This window comes from Phaseolus vulgaris, chromosome 6, assembly GCF_051622355.1.
Source record: "Phaseolus vulgaris cultivar YP4 chromosome 6, ASM5162235v1, whole genome shotgun sequence".
NCBI classification, from domain to species: domain Eukaryota; kingdom Viridiplantae; phylum Streptophyta; class Magnoliopsida; order Fabales; family Fabaceae; genus Phaseolus; species Phaseolus vulgaris.
The window spans coordinates 11,997,804-12,024,940 of record NC_143503.1 but is presented as its reverse complement, the minus strand read 5'-3'; the positions used below and the strand labels follow the sequence as shown (position 1 = coordinate 12,024,940).

General features: G+C 33.5%; 1 protein-coding gene across 1 annotated transcript; it reads right to left on the bottom strand.

Moving 5' to 3' along the window:
• Window positions 1–12,065: 12,065 nt before the first annotated feature.
• On the bottom strand, window positions 12,066–26,919 carry LOC137833024 (uncharacterized). The gene is made up of 3 exons (XM_068641418.2): window positions 26,729–26,919; window positions 24,147–24,476; window positions 12,066–12,666 (listed from the first exon to the last, which is right to left on the bottom strand). The coding sequence occupies exons 1-3, from the start codon at window positions 26,741–26,743 to the stop codon at window positions 12,619–12,621; spliced, it is 393 nt and encodes a 130-aa protein (XP_068497519.2). The 5' UTR covers window positions 26,744–26,919; the 3' UTR covers window positions 12,066–12,618.
• Between the last annotated feature and the right edge of the window lie 218 nt (window positions 26,920–27,137).

Sequence of the window (27,137 nt, the reverse complement as noted above, 5' to 3'; positions counted from 1 at the left end):
AGGGGTTTTCGCAAACTTTTCAAAGCTAGAATGAACTTATTTCAGAAACCAATTGATTCAGCAATTCAGTTAGCCAAAACAGCAAGCAAAACTGTAATACCAGGAAAAACAATCGGTTGTTTATACCAGCAAACAACAAACAAATTGAATTTAAAGAGATAGAGATAGAGAGATTGTACACAGTTGTTTATACTGGTTCACTCAAAACTAGAGCTACATCCAGTCTTCTCAGAAACCCTGAGGATATCCACTAAGCAATCACACCTTGATCACTTACACCACAACTAAGAGAATGACCTTGAACACCTCAAGAACACACAGCCAATCTCAGCAACACACACAAACGAATTGTTCAGCAGTTTACAAAGATTACACTTGTTACAGATGAATATCTGAAATCAATACAAGCAGAATCCTATTCAGCACCTTGATCAATCTCTCAACTCTTTAGCAATCTCAAAAACTCTTTGAAAAACTCTTAGATGAAAACTTTGTTTCAAGATTTTTAATATATCAAAACTGTTTTTCAGAATATATCTAAGAATATAGTTTGTTATCAAATCTTAACAAACTCTTAATTGCATTTAAAGTTGATTGGTCAAAGCATTTAATGACTGGAGCGTATACAGTTAAAGCATTTAAAGCTCAGTCAAAGAAAACAGTTTTAAAACAAACAATCGATTGTTTCCTCGAATCAATCGGTTGTTTTGTTACTTAACAAAATACACCATTCAAAAACAATTTTCAAACTTTCTCAAAGCACCCAAGTGTAAACAATCGGTTGTTTCGACAAAACAATCGGTTGTTTCAACTTAGTTTGAAAAACATTTTGCTTTGATAAAATTGAGATGCTAATTGCTTTGAGATTTAATCTAAGTGTTGATTACAACATTGAACTACCCCAGAACAAGGCTAAAACCAGCACAACAGCAACAAGCAAAGCAGAGGCTTCATCATCCTTCAAAGGATTTGGATTCTTCAAAACATTGAACACCACTTGGTTCAACAGAAAGAAGTGCAAAGAAAAATGAAAAAGATAGACAAATGGTTAAAGAAAAAGATGAATACAGCAAATAAAAAAGAAGTTCTCATGCATCTAGCTCTACGATAGATAATTCTTTTGGGAAACAAAGCTTTAGAATTAATGAATATTATCAACCATCCTCTAGGAGAGCTAGAAAAGAAAGACAAGAAAACCCAAAGGAGGTTAGGGTAGAGCTACCTCATTTCTATGGAAAACAAAATGTTGAAACATATCTAGATTGGGAAATGAAGGTAGAACAATTGTTTGCTTGCCATGGAGTAAGTGAGGAAAGAAAGGTACCCTTAGCCACCTTAAGTTTTCAAGGAAATGCTATGAATTGGTGGAATGCCCTAAAATGAGAGAGACATCTCCACAATGACCCTCTCATTACATATTGGAATGACCTTAGGGGAGCCTTGAGATGTCGCCATATTCCCTCACATTACAATAGGAAGTTGATGGACATGCTCCAAATACTTCATCAAAGAAATCTGAGTGTAGAAGAATATTGGCAAAAGATGGTGTTATATATAAAAAGGGCAGGGATCAATGAAGAAAACCATACCACCATATCTAGGTTTCTAAGTGGTCTCAAACTTGAGATAAGAAACAAAGTTGAACTTTTACCTTATAGAGATTTAAATGACTTGATTCAACTTAGCATTAAAGTTGAATTTTTTTTTTTTTGAGAAAACAATCAAGTCAAAAAAGTTCATACTTTGTATCTTATGACAAGGATGAGTTCCAAAGAGGGGAAGAACATATAAAAGAAACATCTCTACAACTTTCCCAAAACCTATCCGAGCATATCTCACACAGTCAAGCTAGAGAAATTCAATGTTTAGAATGTCTTGGTAAGGGTCATTTAGCATCTCATTGTTCCAATGAAAGATCTATGATCTTAAGGAACAAAAATGAATATAGTATCTAAGAAGAAGAAACTAGTGAGAGTGAAGAAAATGAGAAAAAAAAAGAAAGAAATAGAAAAGCCAAGTGAGGGTTGTTTGAAAAAGAAGAAGAGGAATCTAGAAAGAGTGAGAAATATCTTACAACACCCCCTACAAGCATAGTGAAGAAAGAATCCTTAAAGGGGGATTGCATAGGTAAATATGTAGTAGTTTATTTTGATGACTACCTAAGACACCTTAGGGAAGTTTTCTTAGTGCTTAAAGTTAATAGTTTGTTTGCTAATAGTGATAAATGTGTTAGAATGTATGACTTTAAACTAGAGGGGGTAAATGGTTTAAAGGGGTTTTTCGCAAACTTTTTAGGATAAAATGAAATTCTTTGCAAGAAACCAGATTTAGGAATTCAGTTTGCCAAGAACAAAGCTCAAAACAGAAAAACAACAGAAAAACAATCGGTTGTTTCGCAGAAACAATCGGTTGTTTATATCAGTAAAATAACAACAACTGAAATTAAAGAGTTTACGGAAGAGAGAAATGCACAAACAGTTTATACTGGTTCACTCTTAACCCAAGAGCTACATCTAATTTCCCAGAAACCACTGGGGAATCCACTAGGTAATCAAGTCCAGATTACATACACACACCACCAAAGAAGTGACCTTGATCCCCTCAAGACACACACTTCCTTTGGCTCAGCACATACTCCACCAAGAATGTTGATCTTGACAACCTCAATAGCACACAACCCTTCTTGGCTTTACAACACCAAAATGTACACAAATCAAAAAACGAATTACACTGTTACAGAATCAACTGAAATCAATACAGAGTAATCTTATTCCACTTCTCTCTTGAATAACCAAAGCTCAAAGTTCAAACTCAAATGCTTCAAAAACTATTTGAAAAACTCAAATATGTTTTTCTTTCTTGTTGTTTGTTATAAAACATTAACAAACTATTTTAGTCAAAGCATTTAAAGTAGGAGCGTATTCAGTTATGAAATCAATTAAAGCTCTTTTAACAAACAAATTTGTTTCTATTAGGATTCCAAACAAACAATCGATTGAAATAGCGAATCAATCGGTTGTTTGGATTTGACAGCAAGTCAACCATCCAAAACAATTTTCAAACTTTTTCAAAAACACCTAAGTATAAAACAACCGGTTGTTTCGACAAAACAACAGGTTGTTTTTCACTTAGTTTGAAAAACACTTTAAACTTAAACGATTTGAAAACACTTAAGCTTTAGATTCAACAAAGAGTGGATTACAAATATAATCTACCCCAAATCCTATTCTAAAGCACACCAGCAACAACAAGCACCTCCAGCCTTCCACCAAACACAAAGGATTTGGATTCTTCAGAGCTTGAACACACTTGATTCAACAAAATGTAATTTTTGTGTTGATAGTGTAGTGTTTTTGGGTTTTATAGTTAACGAAAATGGGGTACATGTTGACCCTGAGAAAATCAAAGCCATCCAAGAGTGGCCAACTCCACAAAATGTAGGAGATGTTAGGAGTTTTCATGGTCTAACAAGTTATTATAGGAGATTTGATCCTAACCTCTCAAATCTAGCTTCACCACTCAATGAGTTAGTGAAGAAAGACACTCCATTTTGTTGGATGGAGAAGCATGAACAAGCCTTTCAAAGGTTGAAAGCTCAACTCACCAATGCATTTATTCTAGCTTTACCAAACTTTGTAAAAACTTTTGAGCTAGAGTGTGATGCATCGAGAGTAGGAATAGGTGTTGTGTTGCTGCAAGGTGGGCACCCAATTGCATATTTTATTGAAAAACTTCATGGTGCAACCCTCAACTACCCCATCTATAACAAAGAGCTTTATACAGTTGTGAGGGCCCTGCATGAGTCTTTAAAATATTTAAAGAGTCAACACAAGTTAAACAAAAGACATACAAAGTGGATGGGATTTCAAAAGAAGATGTTACATTTCAAAATTGTTGTCACTACTTTGGCCACTACTCACGTTTCCTAATATTTGATTCTCTCTCATAATTTTAAGAGACACTCCCTCATTTATGCAATTTCAAAATAAATCAATCTTTTTCAATTCAAAATCGATCATCTATTTCAAATATTTTTATAAAAATAGAAAATGACACAATAACCAAAATAATGAAATAAAACCAAATATTAATCTAAGAATAAAATAGAAAAAAAAATTTGAGAGTCCCTTTAAAATAAAGAGTTAACAGTTAAAGGGGAATCGTGGAGGTTAACCCAAGTGGGAAGTTAAAATATTTATGAAAGAAGTTAAAAGAAGATGTTACATTTCAAAATTGTTGCCACTACTTTGGCCACTACTCACGTTTCTTAATATTTGTTTCTCTCTCATAATTTTAACAGACACTCCATCATTTATGCAATTTCAAAATAAATCATATCTTTCAATTCAAAACTGATAATCTATTTCAAATATTTTTTTAAAGTAGAAAATGACGCAATAACCAAAATAATGAAATAAAACTAGATATTAATCTAAGGATAAAATAAGAAAAAATTTGAGAGCAGTTAAAAAGGGAATCCCCTTTATAGGTATAGATAGATATATTAAATATCTTTTGTTTATTGTATTGATTTTTTTTTCTCAATATAAATGAAACATCCATACTGATGGTTTCAGCTCAATGTTTCTATCTTTTCCTAAAGGTTAATAAAAACAAGATAAACAAATTTTTCAACACATTTAGTACAAGAATGAAATTATATGTAAACAAATTTCTATCACACATTTTCTCATCAAAATAAATCCAACCCACCTTGAAAATAGACTTCTTTACTTCTTCCACCTTCTCTTCCACATCCTTCCTGTGCTTCTTGTCAATTTCACTCGTAGAATCAACCCATTTGATCTTCTCTTGGATTCAAACAATAGCAGACTTTCTAATGTAGACAACCTATGTTTCCGATTCATAATTAATTTTAGTATTTCGAAGATAAACACCATACATTACATCCCAAAAGTTACACTCTATATAAAATATCAAATTGAGACATTCTAAAGCAAAGAAACGAGAAATATAATATTCAAACACAAATTTATGTATCAAAAAATGTATATAAAATACAAATTAAATTTTGGACAATATGAACTTCAGACCAACTTTCAACTAAGATTAGATGCTAAACAGACTTAATATTTTTATAAAATGTTGAGTCCAAAAATCCAAAAGCTTTAAGTATTGAAGCAAGTTCCACTATTCAAGTCATCCAGCATCACAAAGCAAGCTTAATATCAAACCTAGAAATTTGAAATTTCACACAAATTTTTCCAAGAATTGGTAATTGACTTACTAAATGGCATACATATGATTACAAATTACCGAGGGCCCTACATGAAAAAGAGAGCTTACCAGTTAGAGAGAGTCTGGTACAGATGATGAAGATGAAGGTGTGCTAGGATCTCAAAGCATCGACGCAACTGATCCAGCTTTCCTCGGACTATTCCCTAATACATGCATTCATTAATAAGAAAATCTTCAAGTTCACGAACATTTGCCACATCTAACTCCAGCATAAATTGGTCGCCATCTAATAATACAACTTCCTCGTCTATCATTTTAGTTTTCGAAGATTTTAATGCATTATATACTTCAAGCTCAATTGATTTAAATCGTAATTACTTCTTCTATTAACCAAATCTTAACAAATATTATCTATACTAGAAGAAAATCCAGCAATAGATTTTGAACCTGAAAAAACGATGGCGGACAGAAGTTTAAAATTCTTGCGAGAGACGACAATGGTGGACAGAAGAAACGATGACAATCGCGGACAGTGAAGGTTATGTTTAGGTTTCGCGAAGGCGAGAGTGAAGATGCTTGAAGGCAAGAGTGAAGAACTAACTTAGGTTTCGCAAAGAGAGCGAAGGCGAGAGTGAAGATGCGTAAAGGCGAGAGTGAAGAACTAACATAGGTTTCGCGAAGAGAGCAAAGTGAGAGTGAAGATAGGTTTCGGGAAGAGTAATTTCAAAAGAGAGAGAGGGAAGAGAGGTAAGATTTTGTGAGTGTTTACTAAAGAGTGTTTTGCAGACCGAGGAAATAGAGGTTTCGGTTTCCAAAGTGTCAAAGGAGACTTTCAAATTAAATTGGGAATAATAGAGGGATGGTATGGATGCGTTCTTGATCCGCTTTTGACGTAGCCAAATCAGTCTGGATACGTTCTTTATTCGCTCTTGACGCAGCCACTTCTTCCTGGAGGGTCTGCATCGTGTCCATAATTTGTTGCTGGGTGAGGCTTTAGCCACCGTTTGGTGCAACAAATCTTTGCCTCGTATTTCTCATTTTCTTGATCTTTCTTGTTCTTGCTGGTGGGACAATGTTTTAGATCGTGCCCCACGGTGGGCGCCAAATGTTCCTGCCGGTTGACTCGAGGGCCTTCGTACACCTCACGATACTCCCACGCCCAATTCTTTATGCCTTCGTTTGTGCCTTTCTTTCGATCTAACACCTGAAATCACATAGACAAAGGGTGCCCTAGAGGCCGTTTGCACTCCGATGCTCAAGTCAATCTTAGGGCTAGGAAACACCAAAACTCTTAAGCGTAAAAGCTCTGTGTAAACTATGTGTGTGAAGCGGCGCAAATGAATAGCGTACCTTACTAGATTTGTTACTACCCTTTATATAGTCTAGGATTTCCACTGTTTCCACTACCCAAAATAGGTTTTCTGAGGGTGGGCCCTAGCGCCGCTATTACCCACTCTTAGGGCAACCTAGCGCGTAGGGTTCCCTAACTGGAGTGTGACCTCTGACGAGATGACCACGTGGGTGCCAACTCGTACACCTGATCTCTGGGATCGCCCGTCTTGGGAGCGCCCTAGTCGTTCACGTGTCATGCATGCAACTCACCCCTGGGACGTGACCCTTTCAGGTCGTATCTTTCCCAATGGCTATTTACTTGTGTTACGCCTAAACGCGTCATCCACACCACACGCATGGACTCTTGTGACCTAGGCTTCTCCCTAACTGATAACTGGTGTGTGGTATGGGATCCACCTCTCGTGGCCTAGCTCTGCTGTTCGAGTAACCGATGTTCGACCTCTACAATGCCGAGGACACATCAGCACATCCTGATGATCGGTGTCTGACCACTCTTCGATACCTTGGCACACGTGCCTCGCGAGACACTAACCCATGCCGCTCGTGGGACCCTCCTTATGCAGCCCCATCACTACTAATGGTTAAACGACGCCCGAGGACTGGTCGGTACACAAACCCCCCAGTTTCGAGTTGTAACTTGTTCAGCGAAGAGACTAAGTCCTCGCCCGAGAGACCTACGTTCCAACAACGCCTCTGATGAACTCTTTGAACTCTAGGTAGCATACTTGTCCGTCTTATCTATCGCGTACTTAGGTAGCGGGGTTTTGCACACTAACCTGAACTGACCTCACCCTTACTCAGAATCAAGGGAGGATTTAACTGTAACTGCGCTGCTCAACCTTGGCGTTCTCACTCGAGAGGGCGGTGTTCTCTGCGAACCTACCCTTTCCTCTCCCGAGACTTCTAACCCAAGGGAAAGCCTGTGACTGGCCTCTTAAAAGAGGATTTCACCGATGAACCATTTCTCTCAACCCTGACGTTCTCACTCGAAAGGAAGGTGTCCTCTGCGAACCTACCTCCTCTGCACTTGAGATCCTCTAACGCAAGGGAATGGCTCGTATCTAACCACGTCCTCGCTCAAAGGCGAGGGAGGATTTCTCTAGTGAACCATACTTGTTCATTCTTGGTGTTCTCACTCGAGGGGGAGGTGTTCTCTACGAACCTACCTTCCCAACTCTCGAGACTTCTAACCCAAGCGAACGGTTCGCAACTGACCTCATCTTCGCTCAAAGGTGAGGAGGATTGAACTGTTGAACTATTTCGTTCAACCTTGGCGTTTTCACTCGAGGGGGGAGGTGTTCTCTACGAACCTACCTTTCCCGCTCTCGAGACTTCTAACGCAAGGTGAACAGTTCGTAAATGACCTCATCTTTGCTCAAAGGCGACGAGGATTTAACTGGTGAACTATTTCACTCAACCTTGGCGTTCTCACTCGAGGGGGAAGGTGTTCTCTACGAACCTACCTTTCCCGCTCTCGAGACTTCTATCGCAAGGTGAATAGTTCGTAACTGCATTGTACAAAAAATTCAAGAATATACTTCAATCGAAATTTACTGGGTGACCTCATTAAAAAACCCTATAAAGGAAAAAGAGTGTCCCTTAAGAACAATGTAAAATGTTACTCTTCAAATGAAATAAAACTTCAGGTTGGTTGCGTTCCATGTACGAGGAATTGTGCCTCCCTCCAACGTCTCAAGCCTGTATGGTCCATTCCCAAGGGCCTATGTGACTCTGAAAGGACCAGTCCACTTAGGGGATAGCTTGTTCTCTAATCGATATGGGTGGGCCTTCCGCATCACCAGGTCGGCGACCTGGAACTGGCGAGGTTTCAGCTTCGAGCTGCACTTGTACTCCACCCTTCTCGTCAGCGCTTCAGCTGCTAGTTCGGGTCACCTCTCACGGGCGACTATCCCTGATGGGGCGACCCCTTCATTCCCCTAGTCGCCCCCTGTCACCGCCACGTCCGCAACATCTTGTGTTTCCTGCAAGTAATCCCTCAAGAAGACGTTCTTCACCAACTCATCTAGTTGGTGACCCAGCACCAAACAGTTGCGTATGGGGTGGCCGAACGCTTGGTGGAACTCACACCAGGCGTTCTTGTTGGGCCCGAGCTTGTTGTTGGTCTTAGCGGGTATCTTCAGTCTCTCTTCTATGTTGGGGATAGTGATGAGGTCCTTTAATTCTACTATGAATTCGTGCCTTGGTGGCACATTTTCTCTTGCATGCCCCATAGTTTGGGGCTTCCTGGGTTGGTAGGGTTGCTGCTTCGCCGGGGTCTTCTTCTCTGTCGTTGCCTCATGTACCGTTGAGGTCGACCTGGTGCGCGTGGGCGCGTGGGAACAACGCATATGCGCTCCTCATGGACTTCTCCCTCCGCAGCAATGTGAGCCACCGCTCGACGCTTTATCTCGCCGAAAGTTTTAGGGCGGTTCCTTATGAGTGATTCGCTGAAGGGCCCTGACATGATGCCCTTTCTGAATGCGTGTACTATCATCTTTTCGTCCTTGATGTTCAGTCTCACCACCTGTGTCCCAAAACGGTTAAGGAACTCCTTCAGGGACTCTCCGATACTGCCTTACGTCAAAAAGATCGTAAGAAATGGACGGGGGAGCCCGATTCGCGATGTACTATTCTCTGAACAGCTTAATGAGTTGTGGGAACGACGTCACGTGGCTTTCAAGGAGACTGATGAACCAATCCATCGTTGTTCCCACCAAAGTGCTCATGAACAGCTTGCATCGCACCACGTCAGAGCCCCCAACCAACATCATCTGCGTATGGAAAGCCGTCAGATGAGTTTATGGGTCCTCCATACTGGTGAAAGTGACTTTGGGCCCTACGAACGTGGCTGGTATCACTGCATCCATGATCTCTTGCGAGAACGGCATCGGGAACTCTCTGGGCGGCGTCGCAGGTTCTTGATCTTCCTCCTCACGTTCGCCTGCCTGTTTTGTAGATCCCTGCGCAATTCCTCATTCAATCGGTGCAGTTCTTCGTTTGTTGCCCGCAACGCAGCCAAATCAGCCTGGATGCGTTTGTGATCTGCTCTTGACGCAGCCATTTCTTCTTGGAAGGCCTCCATCGTGTCCATAATCTGTTGCAGGGTGAGGCTTTCGCCCCCGTTTGGTGCAACAGATCCTTGCCTTGTATTTCTCATCTTCTTGATCTTTCTTGTTCTTGCTGGTGGGACAGTGTTTTAGATCATGTCCTACGGTGGGAGCCAAATGTTCCTGCCGGTTGACTCGAGGGCCTTCGTACGTCTCACGATACTCCGACGTCCGATTCTCTGTGCCTTCTTTCGTGCCTTTCTTTCGATATAACACCTGAAATCACAAAGACAAAGGGCGCCCTAAAGGTCGTTTGCACTTCGACGCTCAAGTCAATCTTAGAGCTAGGAAACACCAAAACTCTTAAGCGTAAAAGCTTTGTGTAAACTGTATGTGTGAAGCGGCGCAAATGAATAGCGTACCTTACTAGGTTTATTACTACCCTTTATATAGTTTAGGGTTTCCACGGTTTCCACTACCCAAAATAGGTTTTCTGAGGGTGGGCCCTAGCGTCGTTGTTACCCACTTTTAGGGCAACCTAGCGCGTAGGGTTCCCTAACTAGAGTGTGACCTCTGACGGGACAACCACGTGGGTGCCAACTCGTACATCTGATCTCTGGGATCGCCCGTCCTGGGAGCGCCCTAGCCGTTCACGTGCCATGCATGCAGCTCACCTCTCAGGTCGTATCTTTCCCAGTGGCTATTTACTTGTGTTACGCCTGAACGCGTCATCCACACCACACGCATGGACTCTCTTGACCTAGGCTTCACCACCTCTCATGACCCAGCTCTGTATTTCGAGTCATCGCTGTCTGACCTCTACAATGCCAATGACACATCAGCACATCCTGGTGATCGGTGTCTGACCACTCTTCGGTACCTTGGCACACGTGCCTCGCAAGACACTGACCCATGCCGCTCGTGGGTACAATATATATTCAATTTTCATATCTCGTAAACATTCATGTGATTTCCTTAATAACATCAAGTAATGCTTTTGAACCCTTCCTCCCACGAGGTTCCCTTTCACGTTAATGAGAGGTCTAAGATTTTCATTTTTAACCTTTTTATATGAATGTATTCACACTCAAATTTCTCTCATCTAGATTTCTTTCTTTACACATTTTATTATCTCTTCTTTAAAATATTATTCAACCATAGCTACACAGATAAACTCAAATTCAACGTCAATCCAAACATTATTGTGTATAAAGAACAGACATTAAATCAAGTTCAACTCCAAAAATAGTATTATTTGCAACACAATATATTTGCTTGATATCATAGCAAAGTATATATCATCTAAGAGTCACTTTCTTTCTTTGTATATTTCTTATATATTTCTAAATGATATACAAATATTATATTTAATGAATTTTTTTGAATAAAACACGTTAAGATCGTAGAATTCTAAAAACTTAGATGTAAAAAAGTAATTTAAGTTTAGTAACAAATTAACACCATCTTATTAAATATTACTTAAAGTTAATTGACATATGTTTGGAGAATTATATTTGACAATTATAGTTGAGAGCGTTTAAATAGCAGGATTGCAGCACATCCTCTACCTTAGATGAAGAGAAGGTCGTTGAGTTATGTGAGATGGCATGTCTCTAATAAAGACTATACGATTTTATTTTACATTGGTATTTCTTTTTTGTTTTTGAGAATTTATATACCTTCACTGTTTTCTCTCACACACTCCCACTCACCTAACACTCACATAATCTCACACTTTCAACCTCTCCTCACTCCCAATGGCATGTGCTCTTAATGCTATCTGTTTTGAATATGCATGCCCTTGCTATCTGTTTTGTAGGGATTAGTTAGAGTTTTTACTTGTGCTGCTCTATTACTGCACCATTTGGTACCAATTTCAAAAGAAAAGTGAGACCCACTGATTTTGTTTGATTTGGAATTATAATTTCGGAAAACACCATGCCACCGCATTTTTAAAAGCCTGGTGTGACCCAACACTTTTTCTGTTTAAAACCTGTTTTTTTATATATGCACCAAGCTTTTTTTTTTAACTTTTTGTTACTGCCTTTTCTAAAAATAATTATTTAAATAACTATATGATTTCATCATCACTTTTTACTCAGTAATGTTTTGATAAAATAAGTAAAAATATAAAATCTAAAAATATAGTAATTTCAAAATTAAAAAATCAACCAAGAAATACTTTTTCTGATTTAAAAATATCAAGAGATTCTTTTGACACTTCCCTTTTTTCTTCTTCAATCTTAGTCTCTTAATTGTTGTTGCTTTTTGTTTACTGGTTTCAGTAACATTTACCATTTTGAAATTTGTGTACTTTAGTACCTGTGTAATTTGGAGCAGCACACAAGCTGAGCCTATGCAGATCACGGTTGATGCCGGGCAGGGATCTTAAATAGCTTAAGTTTTTTTAATTAAGATTTTTAATCTTATTCTGTTTAATTGTTTGCTTAAACTGTGAGGGGTTTTGTATACGTATTGGAACACTTTTTAAGTATCCCATTTTATTCTATTAATTTATTACAAATAAAAAAAATATTTGACAATTATTTTGAAATTGACATACTTTGGAGAAATGAGAATACATGATATATTTGAACAAGTGAGAATGGGTCATATTTTTCATAATACAAAGAGATCTCACTTAATTAAATAAGTACATGATTGATTCAACTTTTGCAAACTGATGTAATGTTTGACAATTCTTGAGCAAGATGTGTTTGACAAAAGGTATTTCTGACACTGATTTCAACAATATGTGAGAACCATGTGAAATCTGAACTTTGGTTGCATATGGTCTACATAAAAGTGCTTTGTAATGACTAATGTCATATACATTCATTTGGCCTTAGAAACGTCAGAAGTAAAAGAGAGAAAAGCTTCAATAGAAACACAAGGCACTTCAGATTATGAAGGCTTTTGATCAGATTTCTATGTCTCTCAAGTTTATATATAGCTTACATGGCATCCATGCATGCATGCTTAATATCATGATCTCATCTCTCTGATTTGATGATTGATATCAAGGAATAAAGCAACTCATGTAATTAGTGAGAGCCTTCTTTCTCCTCTGCAAGATCATAAATTACATTTGAGTTAGTAGATTTTTTGTATTGATCTTGTATTCCATCTTTCAACTTCTTCCACTCACCTCTCTCCCTTCATCACTTTCACTCCTTTTTAAATGTCAAATTACTGAAATATCACTTTATTTTTAAAAACAGTCATCATCAATTTTGCATCTAATTTCCTCATAAATTATAAAAAGGGGAATTTGTAACTAATTTTAAAGATTGATTTCAAACTTTAAAATTGACATTCCCAGTAAATTGACTTTAACATCATGAAAAATAAATGGTTTAGTAACACTTTTTTTTAATCTTTTAAATATGGTTTTCGATATTATTTTGTAAATTTAATAATTATATTGATTATGTATTTTGATTCATACCTTTGACATTTTGCTTTAACGAAAATGTTGACATGACACCCCTGTTATATTTTATCTATTTTTTATTTGATATTAAATGTAAATTTAATTGCTGAACTATGCAATTAAAATTTGATATTAAATGTAAAGTTAATTGTTGAATTATACAGTTAAAATAATGATAGATTCATTTAAAAAGTTTAAATGAATAATAATAATAATATCAAAATTACAATTATGTTCAAACATATTATTTATTTAAATTAACGTCGTCTAAGTCAATATAAATTTACATATTTGTAACTTAAAATAAAACTCTAGATAAATTTTAATCTAAAGGTCTATATTTAAATATGAGAAAATATTATGATTCATGTGAATCTAGTTCTCACCAATAAGAGTTTATGATTTTCTACTCTCACTCTTTTATATAAATTTTCTTACACTTAAATCTCTTTTATTTGTACATATTATTATTTATTCTTTCAACTATTTTTCAGTCAAAAAGCAATCCAAGCTCTTGTGTATATAACCTAGAATATGCTATCATTGTCAATATATTTCCTTTATATCATAACCATATGTGTCCTCACAGAATTATTTAAATATGTTTCCTTCTACCTTAAGTGTGGAGATTATAATACATGAATTGTGAAATAATTTTTTAAAACATTAGTATCAACAAGACCAACTAACCTAGATCTATATTTAGATTAACATCAATTAACCTGATGCTAAACCACTCTAATTAAAAATAAATAAAATTTAGTAACAAATTAACATTGCTTAGCTAACACTATGTAGAGTTTGCATTCAAAAATCAAAACTAATGGATTAATGTTCATTGAATGTGATGCACATACAATACTATTAACTAATTAGCTTAGCAAAACCCTTACCCTTGGTTAAAATTTTGAGAGTCATAAATCTAATAGTTTAACTATGGTGATAAAAACACCAAATTATTTCACATGGTTAAATATAACAAAGTCAGTAGATCGAAGCTTTCTCTACAGAATGATCACAACTTTCTCTTTTCTCTATCAAGTAACAACCATGTCATAAAATTATGCTCTAATCTATATACTTTAAAAATATTATATCCAATAATGATGAAGAAATCATTTAATAACAACTAATTTTAGAAATAAAAAATAATTAGTCACTCTAGTGAGTAAGTTAGAAACTAATTTAAAATTCAAAGTAACTAGTAACTAAAATCTTGATAGCTAATGTTTGATAGCAATTTAGAAACTATTTTATAATTTTTTTATTAATAATAAAAACTATTTTAGATACTAATAATGTTTTGACTAATTATTTTTTGTCTCTAAATTAGTTGTTACTAAATTATTTTCTTAGTGTTATTAAAGTCTTACTCCTACTGTTAATCATGATTAAATTTTTCAATGTAATTTTCCATGGTTGTGCTTAAGTAGAACACTATTAGGCCTACATGGTTTTGGGATCTCTTTTATCAAACTTTTTGGGACATTAAGGGGGTTTAAAAGGGTGTAAAACAAAAAAAAAATCAACATAGTTGACTGGTCTCGAATCTTATTTACAACTCTATTTCGTTGATAAGTTTCAAGGTGTTGGGCGGATTCAAGATTTCAGAACAATTGTTGGTACGAAATTTGGTTTTAAAATCATTACTAAAGTGTTGGTTGATCTCTTATCTTATATTATTATAAAAAATTATCTCTCTTCAATAGTTTCACTTTATAAAAGATATGGATATGGTGTATGCCATTAATAATGCATTAGAAGCTATTAACATGCATGATGAATGCATTCATGGTGGAATGCCATAAAATTGTAATTTCCTTCTTTCCACGTTGAAATTTAGTTTCAATGATATTTTCCATTCCTGGATTGATGTCATTTTTCAGCCAGATTCTCAATCTCTATTAATGCTAACATGAAAGCTTACATGGCTTGTAAGACGTTTATGAGGCAAATGGATCCTCTCATGGTAGAGCCCCCAACCACACACAATCACATAATAAGGAGGATGAAGACCTAGAGTCTGTTTATGGACTTATTTGTAAATATGGGTCTAATTGACCTTTTTGTTTATCTTTGTAGGTCCAATCAAGAGGACAACTCTAGGATAAAGGAATGCACAAAGCAAACCAAGAAGACCTCCAACTCACCAAAACATAAACTAGACCTTTAGTTAGAATAGCACAAGAAGACTGAGTTTCGATTGACTAGTAACATTATTTTTTGGGTCAAGCTTTAACTTAAATAAATTGTATAAAGTTATTTAGGATTTCATGGGCCATGTATTGGGCCTAGTAGCATAAAATAATTGGACCAAATATTTGGGGCTTGTATTTGGGCCAACAGGATAATAGGTCTAGTTAGGGTAACAATTGGGCTCCAAAATGTCCAGCCCTATCTCCTATAAATTGAGGTGTTTGGCTCATGGAAAAAAAGTTCAAATATATGAGTGTTATGCTACCAAATTGCAAGCCTAAGCACTCTCTTGTCTAGCCTCTTTAGGATAGACACATTTGGTCTCATCTTCCACCTTTTCCAAGTGATGTGGCCAAACCAATCACTCTCCACACTCTTCATGGCAACTACAAGGAATACATGACTCCAATGGAGCTCTCCTTGACTCACTACTTCCATTAAGTTTCCGCCAATTCTCACCCAATTTTAAGAAAAACCCATTCGAATGAAGGAGATGTTATCACTCTCACCCATGATTATTGGCTTTAAAAAAGAGGTTCTTAACAAAGATATTTTTTACTTGAAAAAACACAAACAAATTCTTCCTATGATATGTTCTAAAGTTATAAAACACTATTTTTGTCTATGCATATGACATTTTTGTCATCATTTTAGTCAAATTATTTGTATAGCTAAATGTTTTTTAATGGTCTTTTATACAAGTTTTATATCTTTGAGTGTATCCATATGTATTAAAACATCATTGGTTTTGGTCATAGATAATTGCCTAACATATATAAGGGCACCTCTTTTAAAAGGAGTTATGTACATAATTTTGGTGGCTTAGTAGATTGTACTCATTAAAATTTTCTCATTCAAAAGGCATGCCTTTTTTTTATTATTAGACACATTTAGCTAGTTTTTTTGTGATATTTTATTTACATATTATTTGTTTATTTGTTTCTTAGAAGAAGGTATATTTTCTAACTACCAAGAGAGGGTTAGGTTTAGTTTCTATTTATGATCTTAATAGAGTCTGTAATATTAAGTGTGCTTGATATATGCTAAAATCTCACTCGCAATGGGGTCTTATGATGCAAGCATGTTTTGTTTTTTTTGTGCTAATCTTAATTTGAAAAGCCACAAGCCTTCTTATTTTTGGTCATCTTGAGTTAAGCTTATCATTGAACTCCATAACACTTGGTGCCTAGACTTTCCCATAGAAAAATCAATCGATCTTCTTAACCATATTCACAATCAACTTATAGCCATTGTGAAGGATTTTACACATGAGGGATCTCTAAAAATCCTCATGTGTATCATTCCTAAACTACCAATTCTAAAATATAAACTCGTGGTTTTACAGGAAGGTATTTGTTTGAGTTACCACATTGATTAAAGATATTGTTAAATAAAGGTATATAAGTGTGTGAAAACATCATCTTACAAGCCATTTTTATTAGGTTAATTTAAACTTAAAGTCCATTTTCAAATATTACATCAAAGCTTATCCTAATGAAATTTGTTGGATCTATTCATCCTCCCTCTATTCCTACGTTAGAGATGTATAGTCCTTGAAATGAGAGATTGTGTTGTTAATCCTAAGTTGAATTGCAATATGACCAAATTATAATATATCAGTGGGTGCAGACCTAACCGTACAAGCTAGTTTTATGAGATTGAGTTAGGCTTAAAGCTCACTTTCTAAGATGACATCAAAACATGACCACCCTACATTCTAATGCTTAAGATGTTTGGTCCTTAATGTGGGGAGTTTTGGAGATCCCACATTGATTGGAGTATGATCAAAATATAGTATATAAGTGGACGTAAACCTCGTATTACAAGCTAAGTTTGTGAGGTTGAGTTAGACTTAAACATTTTGGAAAGAGAAGTCACAAATTTAGTGGTTTAACTATGCTTATAAAAACTTTGATTTCTTTCACATGGTTAATTTAACAAATATTCTAAATAAATCTTTTTATAAGGAATGATCACAACTTTCTCCCTTATGTGTTGAATACTAAAAATCATGTCTTTAAATTCTTTTTTGATCTATATACTTAAAAAATGTTATCTTTGATAATGATCTCATTAGTAAAGTATTACTCCTATGAATAATCATGCTTATAACTTGATACGACCCAAGTCCACAAGAAGATAACCAAGGATGCCAACTATGAAGGGTCATCTCAACAATCAAGGGAATACCTCATCAGTAGGAGGAATGGACAAGGACTAGAGAACTTAAAGTTCTTCATACTAGTCTTCTTAAATATTTAGAAAAATATTGTAAATAAGTTGGGCTCAAATGAGGGGTCCAAATAGTAGAATAAACATAGAGTAGGTTTAAATAGCATAATTAGGAGGTGAAAACATAAGAATGGGCCATACGAAGTCCATTAGGGTAGAAAGGAAAACCTAGGTTCTAGAATGTATGGAAGGGTGCGGTTTTGACCAAAGTTGAGACCTAAAACCGCACCATATTCTACCTTCCCATTCTACCCTCTTTTCTTATTTTCCAAGGCTCCTAAATCTATAAATAGGGAGGCCTACCCCATGTATTCATAAGTGGAAATTAGAGTAAAGTTATTATACACAAATTGTGTTAGAGTGTGTGAGCATTGTCTCCCTAAACCTTTATCTTATTTTGTGAGAAATTGAGAGCTCTCAAGTGGCGGCATTCACACTTATCTTGGACCAAATCACCAATCCAAGTGGCGTGTTCACCTTCTCAAGCTCATCTCCTAAGTTTCCTTTCACTCATCTTTTTGCATTCCATTTCCATTTCCATTTCAATTTTCAATTCCAAAATATGTCTTGTTCTTGTTCTTGCTTCTTGAATTCAATTCGGTCCATATGTTGCTCATCTTATATTTGATAAATTGCCGCACCATATTTTGACATTCATCTTCACCATTAATTGTGTTTTTTCCTTTGGCTTTGTGAAAATGAACCTTCACATCTACTTAACACTTGTTAAGTTAATGTCCAGTGGGAATTCTCCTTAGGCTTCTCACCTATAATTTTCCTAAAATCTAAATCTAAGTAAAGTGTCACCAAACAAATGAACCATCCTAAAATAATGCTTAAGATGTTTGGTTCTTAATGTGGGGGAGTTTTGGAGATCCCACATTGATTGGAGTATGATCAAAATATAGTATATAAGTGGACGCAAACCTCGTATTACAAACTAAGTTTGTGAGGTTGAGTTGGACTTGAACATTTTAGAAAGAAAAGTCACAGATTTAGTGGTTTAACTATGCTCATAAAAACTTTGATTTCTTTCACATGGTTAATGTAACAAATATTCTAAATAAAATCTTTTTATAAGGAATGATCTCAACTTTCTGCCTTATGTGTTGAATACTAAAAATCATGTCTTTAAATTCTTCTTTGATCTATATACTTAAAAAATGTTATCTTTGATAATGATCTCATTAGTAAAGTATTACTCTTATGAATAATCATGCTTACCTATGTGCTTGATTTTAAGCAACCTCTACACTTGTGTTTGACTTCAATGATAATATTTCCTTACGTCCAAGTTGTTTTGGCATCTTAGGACTTTGCAAGGTGTAAAATAATTCTTTTAACAAAGATGACTATTCCTAGTCTTAATGCTAACTCCATTTCATTCATACCTAAGGTTTAGGGTGTTGATTTGATTCAATATTTAAGACGAATTATTGTTGCAAACTTTGATTTTGAAATAATCACTAATGTGTTGGTTGATCTCTTATCTTGTATTATTATGAAGAATTGTCCTCCTTATAAATTTGGATTTATAAAAGGTATGGGTATGGTGGAAGACATCAATATCAAATCAAAGTTATTAACATTCTTAATGAAAGGATTGATGAGGAAACACATCCACAAAGTTTGATATTAAAATTACTTTTAACATTCTAGATTGTAATTTCCAAGTGATATTTTTTTACTTCTAGATTGATGTCATTTTTAGCTAGACTCTCATTCCCTATTAATGATAACATGGAAGGTTATATGACTTGTAAAAAGGGTGTGAGGGAGGGGATCCTCTTTCACCCATGCATATTCATTTTGCTATTTAAAAATACATTTCTTACTTGAGAGAGATCAAAAAAATTCTTCCCATGGAAAATTCTTAATGTATAAAAGGACCATATATTTTTGTATGTAAATGATATTTTTTTTTGTCTTTTGCAGTACAAATACCAAATTTTTACATTGCATATGTCATGATTTCAGTTAAGTCGTTAGTTTAGCTACATGGATTTTTATGCATGTTTATATCTTGAAGTATATCCATATGCATTAAAACATCTTTGGTTTTGGTCATGGATTGTTGCCTTCAACATATCTTGGGGTTCCCTTTTTTATAGGAGTTATGCATACACAACATTTTTGTGGCTTAGTGGATTATATTCATGTTAAAATTTCCTCAGAAAGGGCAATATTTTTTCAATTGTGGGACACATTCAACTAGTAGTTTCATATTATCAAGTTTGATTATTTATATCTTACATGTATATAATAGACTAGTTTCTATCATAAATGATTTGGAACATTTTATACAAAATTTAGTTTGGATTGGTAATATATAAAAATAAGAGTGTAATTGTTTCTTGGAAGAAAGTATGTTTGTTAAGTGGTCAAAGTAGGTTAGGTTTGGTTTCTATTTTTTATCAGCCAATAATATTAGGCATTCTTAAGATATGTTATATTCTTACTCACAATGGGATCTTATGATGTGACCATGTTTCTTCCTTGATATCTTTATTTGAAAAGCCATAAGCTTTCTTCTTTGTGATCATCTTTATCTAACCTTACAAATGAACTCCGGGATAATATTGGTTGGGAATTGGGAGACAATTCTCATATCAATGTTTAAAATGCTAATTGGTGCTTGGACTCTCCCATATATAAAGCAATTCCTATTTGGACATGAAGGATCTTTGTTTAAACCCCACATTTATCATTGATAAACTACCAATTTTAAATGAGAAAGCCATGACTCTGAAGGAAGGTATTTGTTAGAGATCCCTCATTAACTAGAGATGTGATCAAATTACATTATATAAATGAATATAAAACCTCACCTTACAAGTTGGTTTTTCATGTTGATTTAGGCTTAAAGTCAAATTTCTAAGACAATATTGTAGAACATGGGAGCTTTGATGATTCAAATCTGTGTTGAAGGTTGAAGTTGTGCTGTTTTTAGTTTGAGCTTAGTCTAGGGTGTTTAGAATTCTTGTAAAGATCATTCCTAGTCCCTTGCACAAGCTGGTTCAATCTATTTTAAAAGAAAAAAAGTGTTTTTCTAAGCAAAGAGAAAAATAACCGATTGAAACCACGATATAAGTGGTTGTTTGCCACTCAGCTTGATTAAAGGTTTTTAAAATTGTTTTTGTCTTGGTTAAATAACTGCCTAACCAATTCAACCGATTAAAACGACTTTTCAACCGGTTGATTGTCACATTTCATAATAGCTTTTCAAAAACCTGTTAGATTTGTTTTCGGTTGGATCAAAACTGTTTTGGCTCATGATTGACTGCCTAGAACGACTAGTTTTAATAGCTATAAGTATGGCTTCTCTTTGTATTTCAAAAAAAACAACAAAACACATTTACAGTGAGATTGAAACTATTTTTTAGAAGAGATTCAAATCAAGTTTTGCAAGATTGCTAAGTAATTATGCACTAGTTCAAGGTCTGATCGTATGAGCTCTGTGATTCTTGTAAATTCAGGTGTAATCTGTTCCTTTCTGGTTCTTGTATTTGTTCTTTTATAAAACTTGTGAAGTGTGTGAACCTGTAAAGTCAGAGGGTGTTCTGACTAAGGTTGTGTGTAAGGAAAAGAGGGTGAGTGGTTCCTGTGGTATCAATATAACCTCTTTGTGATTGTGTGTATTGTAATCTGTGATTCATTACTAGTGGAACCCAGTGGTTGTTTTAGGAACTGGATGTAGCTCAAGGTTGAGTGAACCAATATAAATTGGTTGTGTAATCTCTATCTCTCTCTCTCACTCCTTATAAATTGTTTGTTTTAATTTTGTTTTGTTGCTGCCATAAACAACCGGTTAAAACGAAGTTTCAATCGATTGAAAATCTGCAAACAGTTTCAATTACATTGTTTGATTGGCTTCCTTGATTACTTCTTCCGTGATTGTTGCTAAAACTTCATTCTTATCCAATCTTTTCGAAAATCTTTTGACAAACAATTCATTCTCCCCTCTTGTTTAAGCCATTAATTCTAACAAATATTAGAGTCTATCCTAATGAAGTTTTCCAGGCCTATCGAGCCCCCTCTATTCACATGCTCAAGATATTCAATTCATGATATGAAAAGTTATGTTAGAGATCACACATCAATTATAGATATGATGAAATTATGAGATGTTTAGTCCTCAACGTAAGGAATTGTGTGGAAATCTCACATTAACTAAAGATATGACCAAATTATACAATATAAGTGAGTGTAAACCTCCCCTTTTAAGCTAGTTGTGAGGTTGAGTTGGACTTAAAGTCCACTTTCTAAGATGGTATAAGAGTTTGCCCCATATATTCTCATGCTTGAGATGTCTAGATCCTTGTGTGAGGGATGTGTTAGAGACCCCACATTGGCTACAAATATATTCAAATTATAGTATATAAGTGGATGTAAACCTACCTTTTAAGTAAGTTTTGTGAGGTTAAGTTGAACTTAAATTTCACTTTCTAAGAGTGTTTAGAAAGAATAACTACTTTGGAAACTAGCCACGGATAGTGTGTTTTCTTTTATTTTAGCTTTGTCGTATGTGAAAGGCCCTCTAACATAAAATTTAAGATATAAAACCTTTTGGTCTCAAGTTATTTCTCCCTCACAGTCTTTTTTTATTTAAGATTAATAGATAATAGACTACCTATTAATGACTTTATCCATAAAATTTGTTTTACAATGATATCTTATTGCAACTTTTATGGTAAAGATGAAGAAAATACAAATATTTTTTGTTGTCCTTTTGTGACTTTCATGTGACAATTGGAATTTATTGGATTTCAAGAGTGAATAACGTAGGAAAACCATGATGACCGTGGTGAATTCTATTATAATCCATATTATTTGGATGACTTGGAAAACAAATAATTCTCCTAATTTGCTAATAAATATATTTTTCTTGATCAAGTTTTTTCGTGCATTAAATTTCAAGCTTCTATCTAAGGGAGACTTTCTAAAGGTAATGATAGTGTTTCCATGAATGATTGTTCTTTCCTTAAATTCCTTTACGTTCTTATCTATCCTTCTTTTGCATATCTGATAATTGAAGTAAAATGGTTTCCTCATTTGAGAACTTTGATCATGTCTCTTGATCATGTCCTTTTTGTGGTAACTCTGATCATGTCTCTTGTAACGATCTATTTAGTTAAGGTAATCTCCTCGGTTAGTTTTAGTCCATCAATGTTGATTATGCTCTAGTTATTAACATTTTAGTCATTACTCTTGCAAGATCATTTTAACTAGAGGGTTATATAACTTGAAGTTGACTCATAATTACCCTTTTTTCTTTTCATGATGAAAATGTGGTGCCTTGACATCTTTCATGTTATTCGCATATGCAATTCTTGTGTTGATAGGCTAACTAATTATGAGGTTGATTTACATTCCTAATTTCATAGGTTATGATTTTCTTATGAACTTTCATAGGTTATGATTTTCTTATGAACAATAAGATCTTCTTCCTTTCCATTTTTCATAACTTTGTTGTTGCTCTTTTCTTATCTTAAGGATTGAACTAATTCTCTTATTGATATTTTTTTATTGTAATACATATTTGATATGCTTTTGCACATTACCATCTCCCCTAAAATTATGTTTAGTTACTAATCATTCATAGATGATAAAATTGATTCAATTAGACAAAGTTAACTCACCAAAATTGTGGATTAAACTATATTGTTTTATTCACTTATTAGTCTCGTCAAATCGACAGGACTATATGTTGACTTATTAATCTAATTTTATTTTTTAGAATAGACTTTTATTTATTTATTTATTTATTTTAGGCTTAGATTTAAATCATGTAATATTTTTAAGATTTTAATGTTCTTGAAAAAATTTAAATATATATTTCTTATTGATACTAGTTTATTTTATAAATTCAATTAATCTAACAATAATAAGAAAGTTTATATTTTAAAAATTAATTTAGGGTATTTATTGATATATTTTATATTTTTTAATATAAATTTGTAAATTTAAGTTAAATTTTCAAAACAATATTTGAATATTTTTCCTTGTTTTCTCATTTGGTGGCTTGTTATCCACCCATAAGTTAGTCGAACCATAATTTTTTGACTAATTTAGGTAGGAGTTAGAAGGTCTTGACATGTTTTGGGTAAGCTAATGACACTGATTTGTTTGGTTACCTTTAATCATTTGGCATTTACTTATACAGATCCTTTTCTCATTTCATCTTCTTTAGTTATAAATATTTTTCTTTTATTTCTATATTTATGATTTGTAAACCATTATAGGGCTAAGAGGATTTTCTTTTGTAAAATTATAAGATAAAAAAGAGTTCAAATTATTTTTCATTTGTTACTTTTGAAAATAATTCACCTACTATTGATCCATGTGCATTGATTAAGGGGGGGTATGGATCAAAACTAGGTGTAATATTTCCTAAAAGAACAAACATAACATATTATTGGGAAGTCAAATTCTGAATAAACAAAAAATTCAAAAGAGTAATAATAAACCTGCATAAAAAAATATTAAATAACAATTAATTTTAAAAACAAAAAATAATTATTTATTATATTAACTAAGTTAGATATTATTTTATAAATTAATTAAAAATTATGATATTATTTTAACTAATTATTTTTTATTTTAAAATTATTTATTATTTAATATTTTTCTTTGTGCTAATTCATGAAGTAACTTAAAAGTAAAGTAATCAAGGATTAAGGTCTCACTATGAGTGGAGGATCTTCCTTGTCATGTCCATGACTAGGTCCAGGCCCATGCCCATGCCCATGTCCAGGCCCATGCCCATGTCCAGATCCATGCCCATGTCCATGTCCATGTCCATGTCCATGTGCATGACCATTTCCACGACGATGGTTGGCATTTAGGGTATCCCTCTCATTTCCAAGGCTTAAACGTTTGACTTCAGCCAAATCAGTCTTCTGAGTCTTCTTGTTTGCACGAGCTTGACTGAACACCATTGAATAATCAGTGGGCACTCCTCCGGACTTGTGTTCCCACCCTCCAAATTGAGGCACAGACATCTTTGTAGCTTTTTTCTGCATACATTCCAATAAATATAGGATCATCTTAGTAACTTTCTTCCTCACTTTTTCAAAATGCATATACAAGTTTAATCCCTTTTCAGTTGTATTGGTTAATACCCCCTTATAAAAATGCACATTAACCAATACAAGTTCAAGGTTTCAATCAAACTCTAACATATATACATTTATATTTGGATAGATCTATCTATAAATATTTATAAAGAAAATGAAATAGACTTCTACAGACTATAAAATTAGTAGATTATTAGTTTATGTGTAAATTTTATTTTATTAGTTACTTAATTTCAATTTATAAAAGATTCTCTTTGATTTTTATAAATATTTATCTAAAGAAATCGATGCTCATCTTGGCCTTGTATTGGTTAATACCCCCTTAATTAATCAATGCACATCAACCAATACAAGCTCAAGACAGAAACAAAAGGTAAATATATAGAAAGAATATGGTCCTTCATTAATACTATTGCTGGAAGTTTATGTAATTTGGTTAATTAAGTTAAAAGAAAAAGAAACTAAAATGGGATTCATTTCCCATTCTAAAAAGTTTATTGACCAAGTTTTAATGGAAACATATTTCCATGTTGAGTTTGTATATTGTCTATAATATATCCCACTGACAACATGGTGATAAGATCACATTGAGGAGGAACTTTGCTGCATCGAGAGAGACTTTGGTTAGACATTCAATAAAATAAAAATAAGAATAAAGATTACAAATAGGATAAAACATCACTACTACTATAAAAATATTAAATAAAAAACATTTTTAAAGATAAAAAATAATTATTTATTATATTAAATAAATTAGATATTATTTTATAAATTAAAATTATTAATATCTAAATTAGATTTTATTATTAATAAATAATTTTTAAATTAATATGTTATTAACTATGAAGATTTTAACTATTAAAGTTTTAGATTCCTAATAAATAACTAAAACTTTTGGTAGCTCTTTAAATACTAATTTAAAAATTATTTATTAATTTAAATACTAATGAATTTTTAATTTTTATAATAATATCTAATTTAATTAATATAATAATTAATTATTTTTTATTTTTAGTATTAAATTTTTATGTAATAGTTATCTATTATTCGTAATTAATAATATAATGATATGATGTAGAGACATAAAATTAAAAGGAGGTATAGTAGAGCCATAAAAATATTGTTTTTAAAGTAGAAATGATATTTCATAAAGCCCGTATTAATATTTTAATTTTCAGAAATAAAAATATTGTACCAATGAAAAAGTTTAATGGAAGTCAAATATGTATCTTTTTAGGTAATTAATAGTACTACTTATGTTAGATTCATGAACATACATTTCACTTTTCTTATTAATGGTTTAGCTCTTATTAATGTCATAATGCAAATGTTATAAAGTATGGAAAGACCAAGATTGGTGCATGAAAATTGTAGAAAATTCTATCAATAAATTGTATAAGGCGGGGATTTATGTTATAAATATGTTTCATCAACCCTTTCTTTTCCAATATATATCCATAATATTTTAAGATGTCAAAACATGAGAATTAGCAATTCTATCCAAAATAATTAAATATTAAATTATATAGATATTTACACCTCATTAGAAATATGTATATAGAGACTGAGTTCATATATGTTAGACTGACTAAACTTTTATATTTTACGTATAGGGTTGAAATAATCTTAAAATATTTCATTTAATTCAATTAATTTTTTCATAGAAGAGAGTATATTTCCTACTACTTGTATATGTAATTTTCCACTTTCATTTTTTATTCTCTTGTATTTATCTTTTAAGATTTATATATATAAAAAAATAATAAATTTTTCATCTTGATAAAATTGTGATGATTTTTTATATTTTATTTCTACTTTACAATAAGTACATAAATGCAAACTATTTAATATTAAATGAAAAGTAAGAACACAATTATTAAAATAATAATTAATATTATCTTGACCTTTAAAAAGGACTTATAAATAAATAAAAAGTTCTAAAAATTGGATAAGAAAAGGAGAGGGAAGGAAGAGTAGAAGTTTTCCACTTGAAATGAAATTATATCATGCATGCATTTTAACACCCAAAAGTAAATGGTCATGTTAATACCAAATCTTTGTCTGTTTATTTGTTTCATTAACCATTTATTGTTGCAAAAACCATTACTTTCTAATGGTTCATAGAAAAAAAATGGAGTTCTCAATTTATTTTTGACAAAAGAAGTTCTAGCCTCCCACCCACACAAGCTTACCTCCCTTCCTTCCATGGGTTATTCAACTTGTGAGCTTGACTCTTGGAATTGGGATCTTTAAGAAATATGTTTGGTTAGAACACTTTTTCAAGATGTATATGCCCTAGTGAGGAGGGTGGGAACTTTCATGTCAATGGGGGTGTTTGAGCTAGGAGTTTTAGAACAATATTAAAAATAATGTCCCTTTCCTCAAAGAGGGTTCAATGGAATTGGGTATTTAAAGCTAGATGTGTCTTGATTAACTCTAACAAGAGTGAAAGTAGAGCAAAAATTATGGTTGGCCACTCTTCACACCTTTCCTTTTTTGTAAATAATGAATTGTTGCATATTAAACCATTGCCCAAATTTAGGGTAGACACCCTCAATTTAGCTGGATAAAAAGATAGCAACACAACATTTTTTTTAATCT

Excerpts from the sequence above, each read along its gene's own strand:
- LOC137833024 (XM_068641418.2), bottom strand. Across the intron at positions 12,667-24,146 it reads AGGAAGATCCTCCACTCATA|AGGAGAAAGAAGGCTCTCAC; the intron begins GTGAGACCTTAA and ends ATGATCTTGCAG.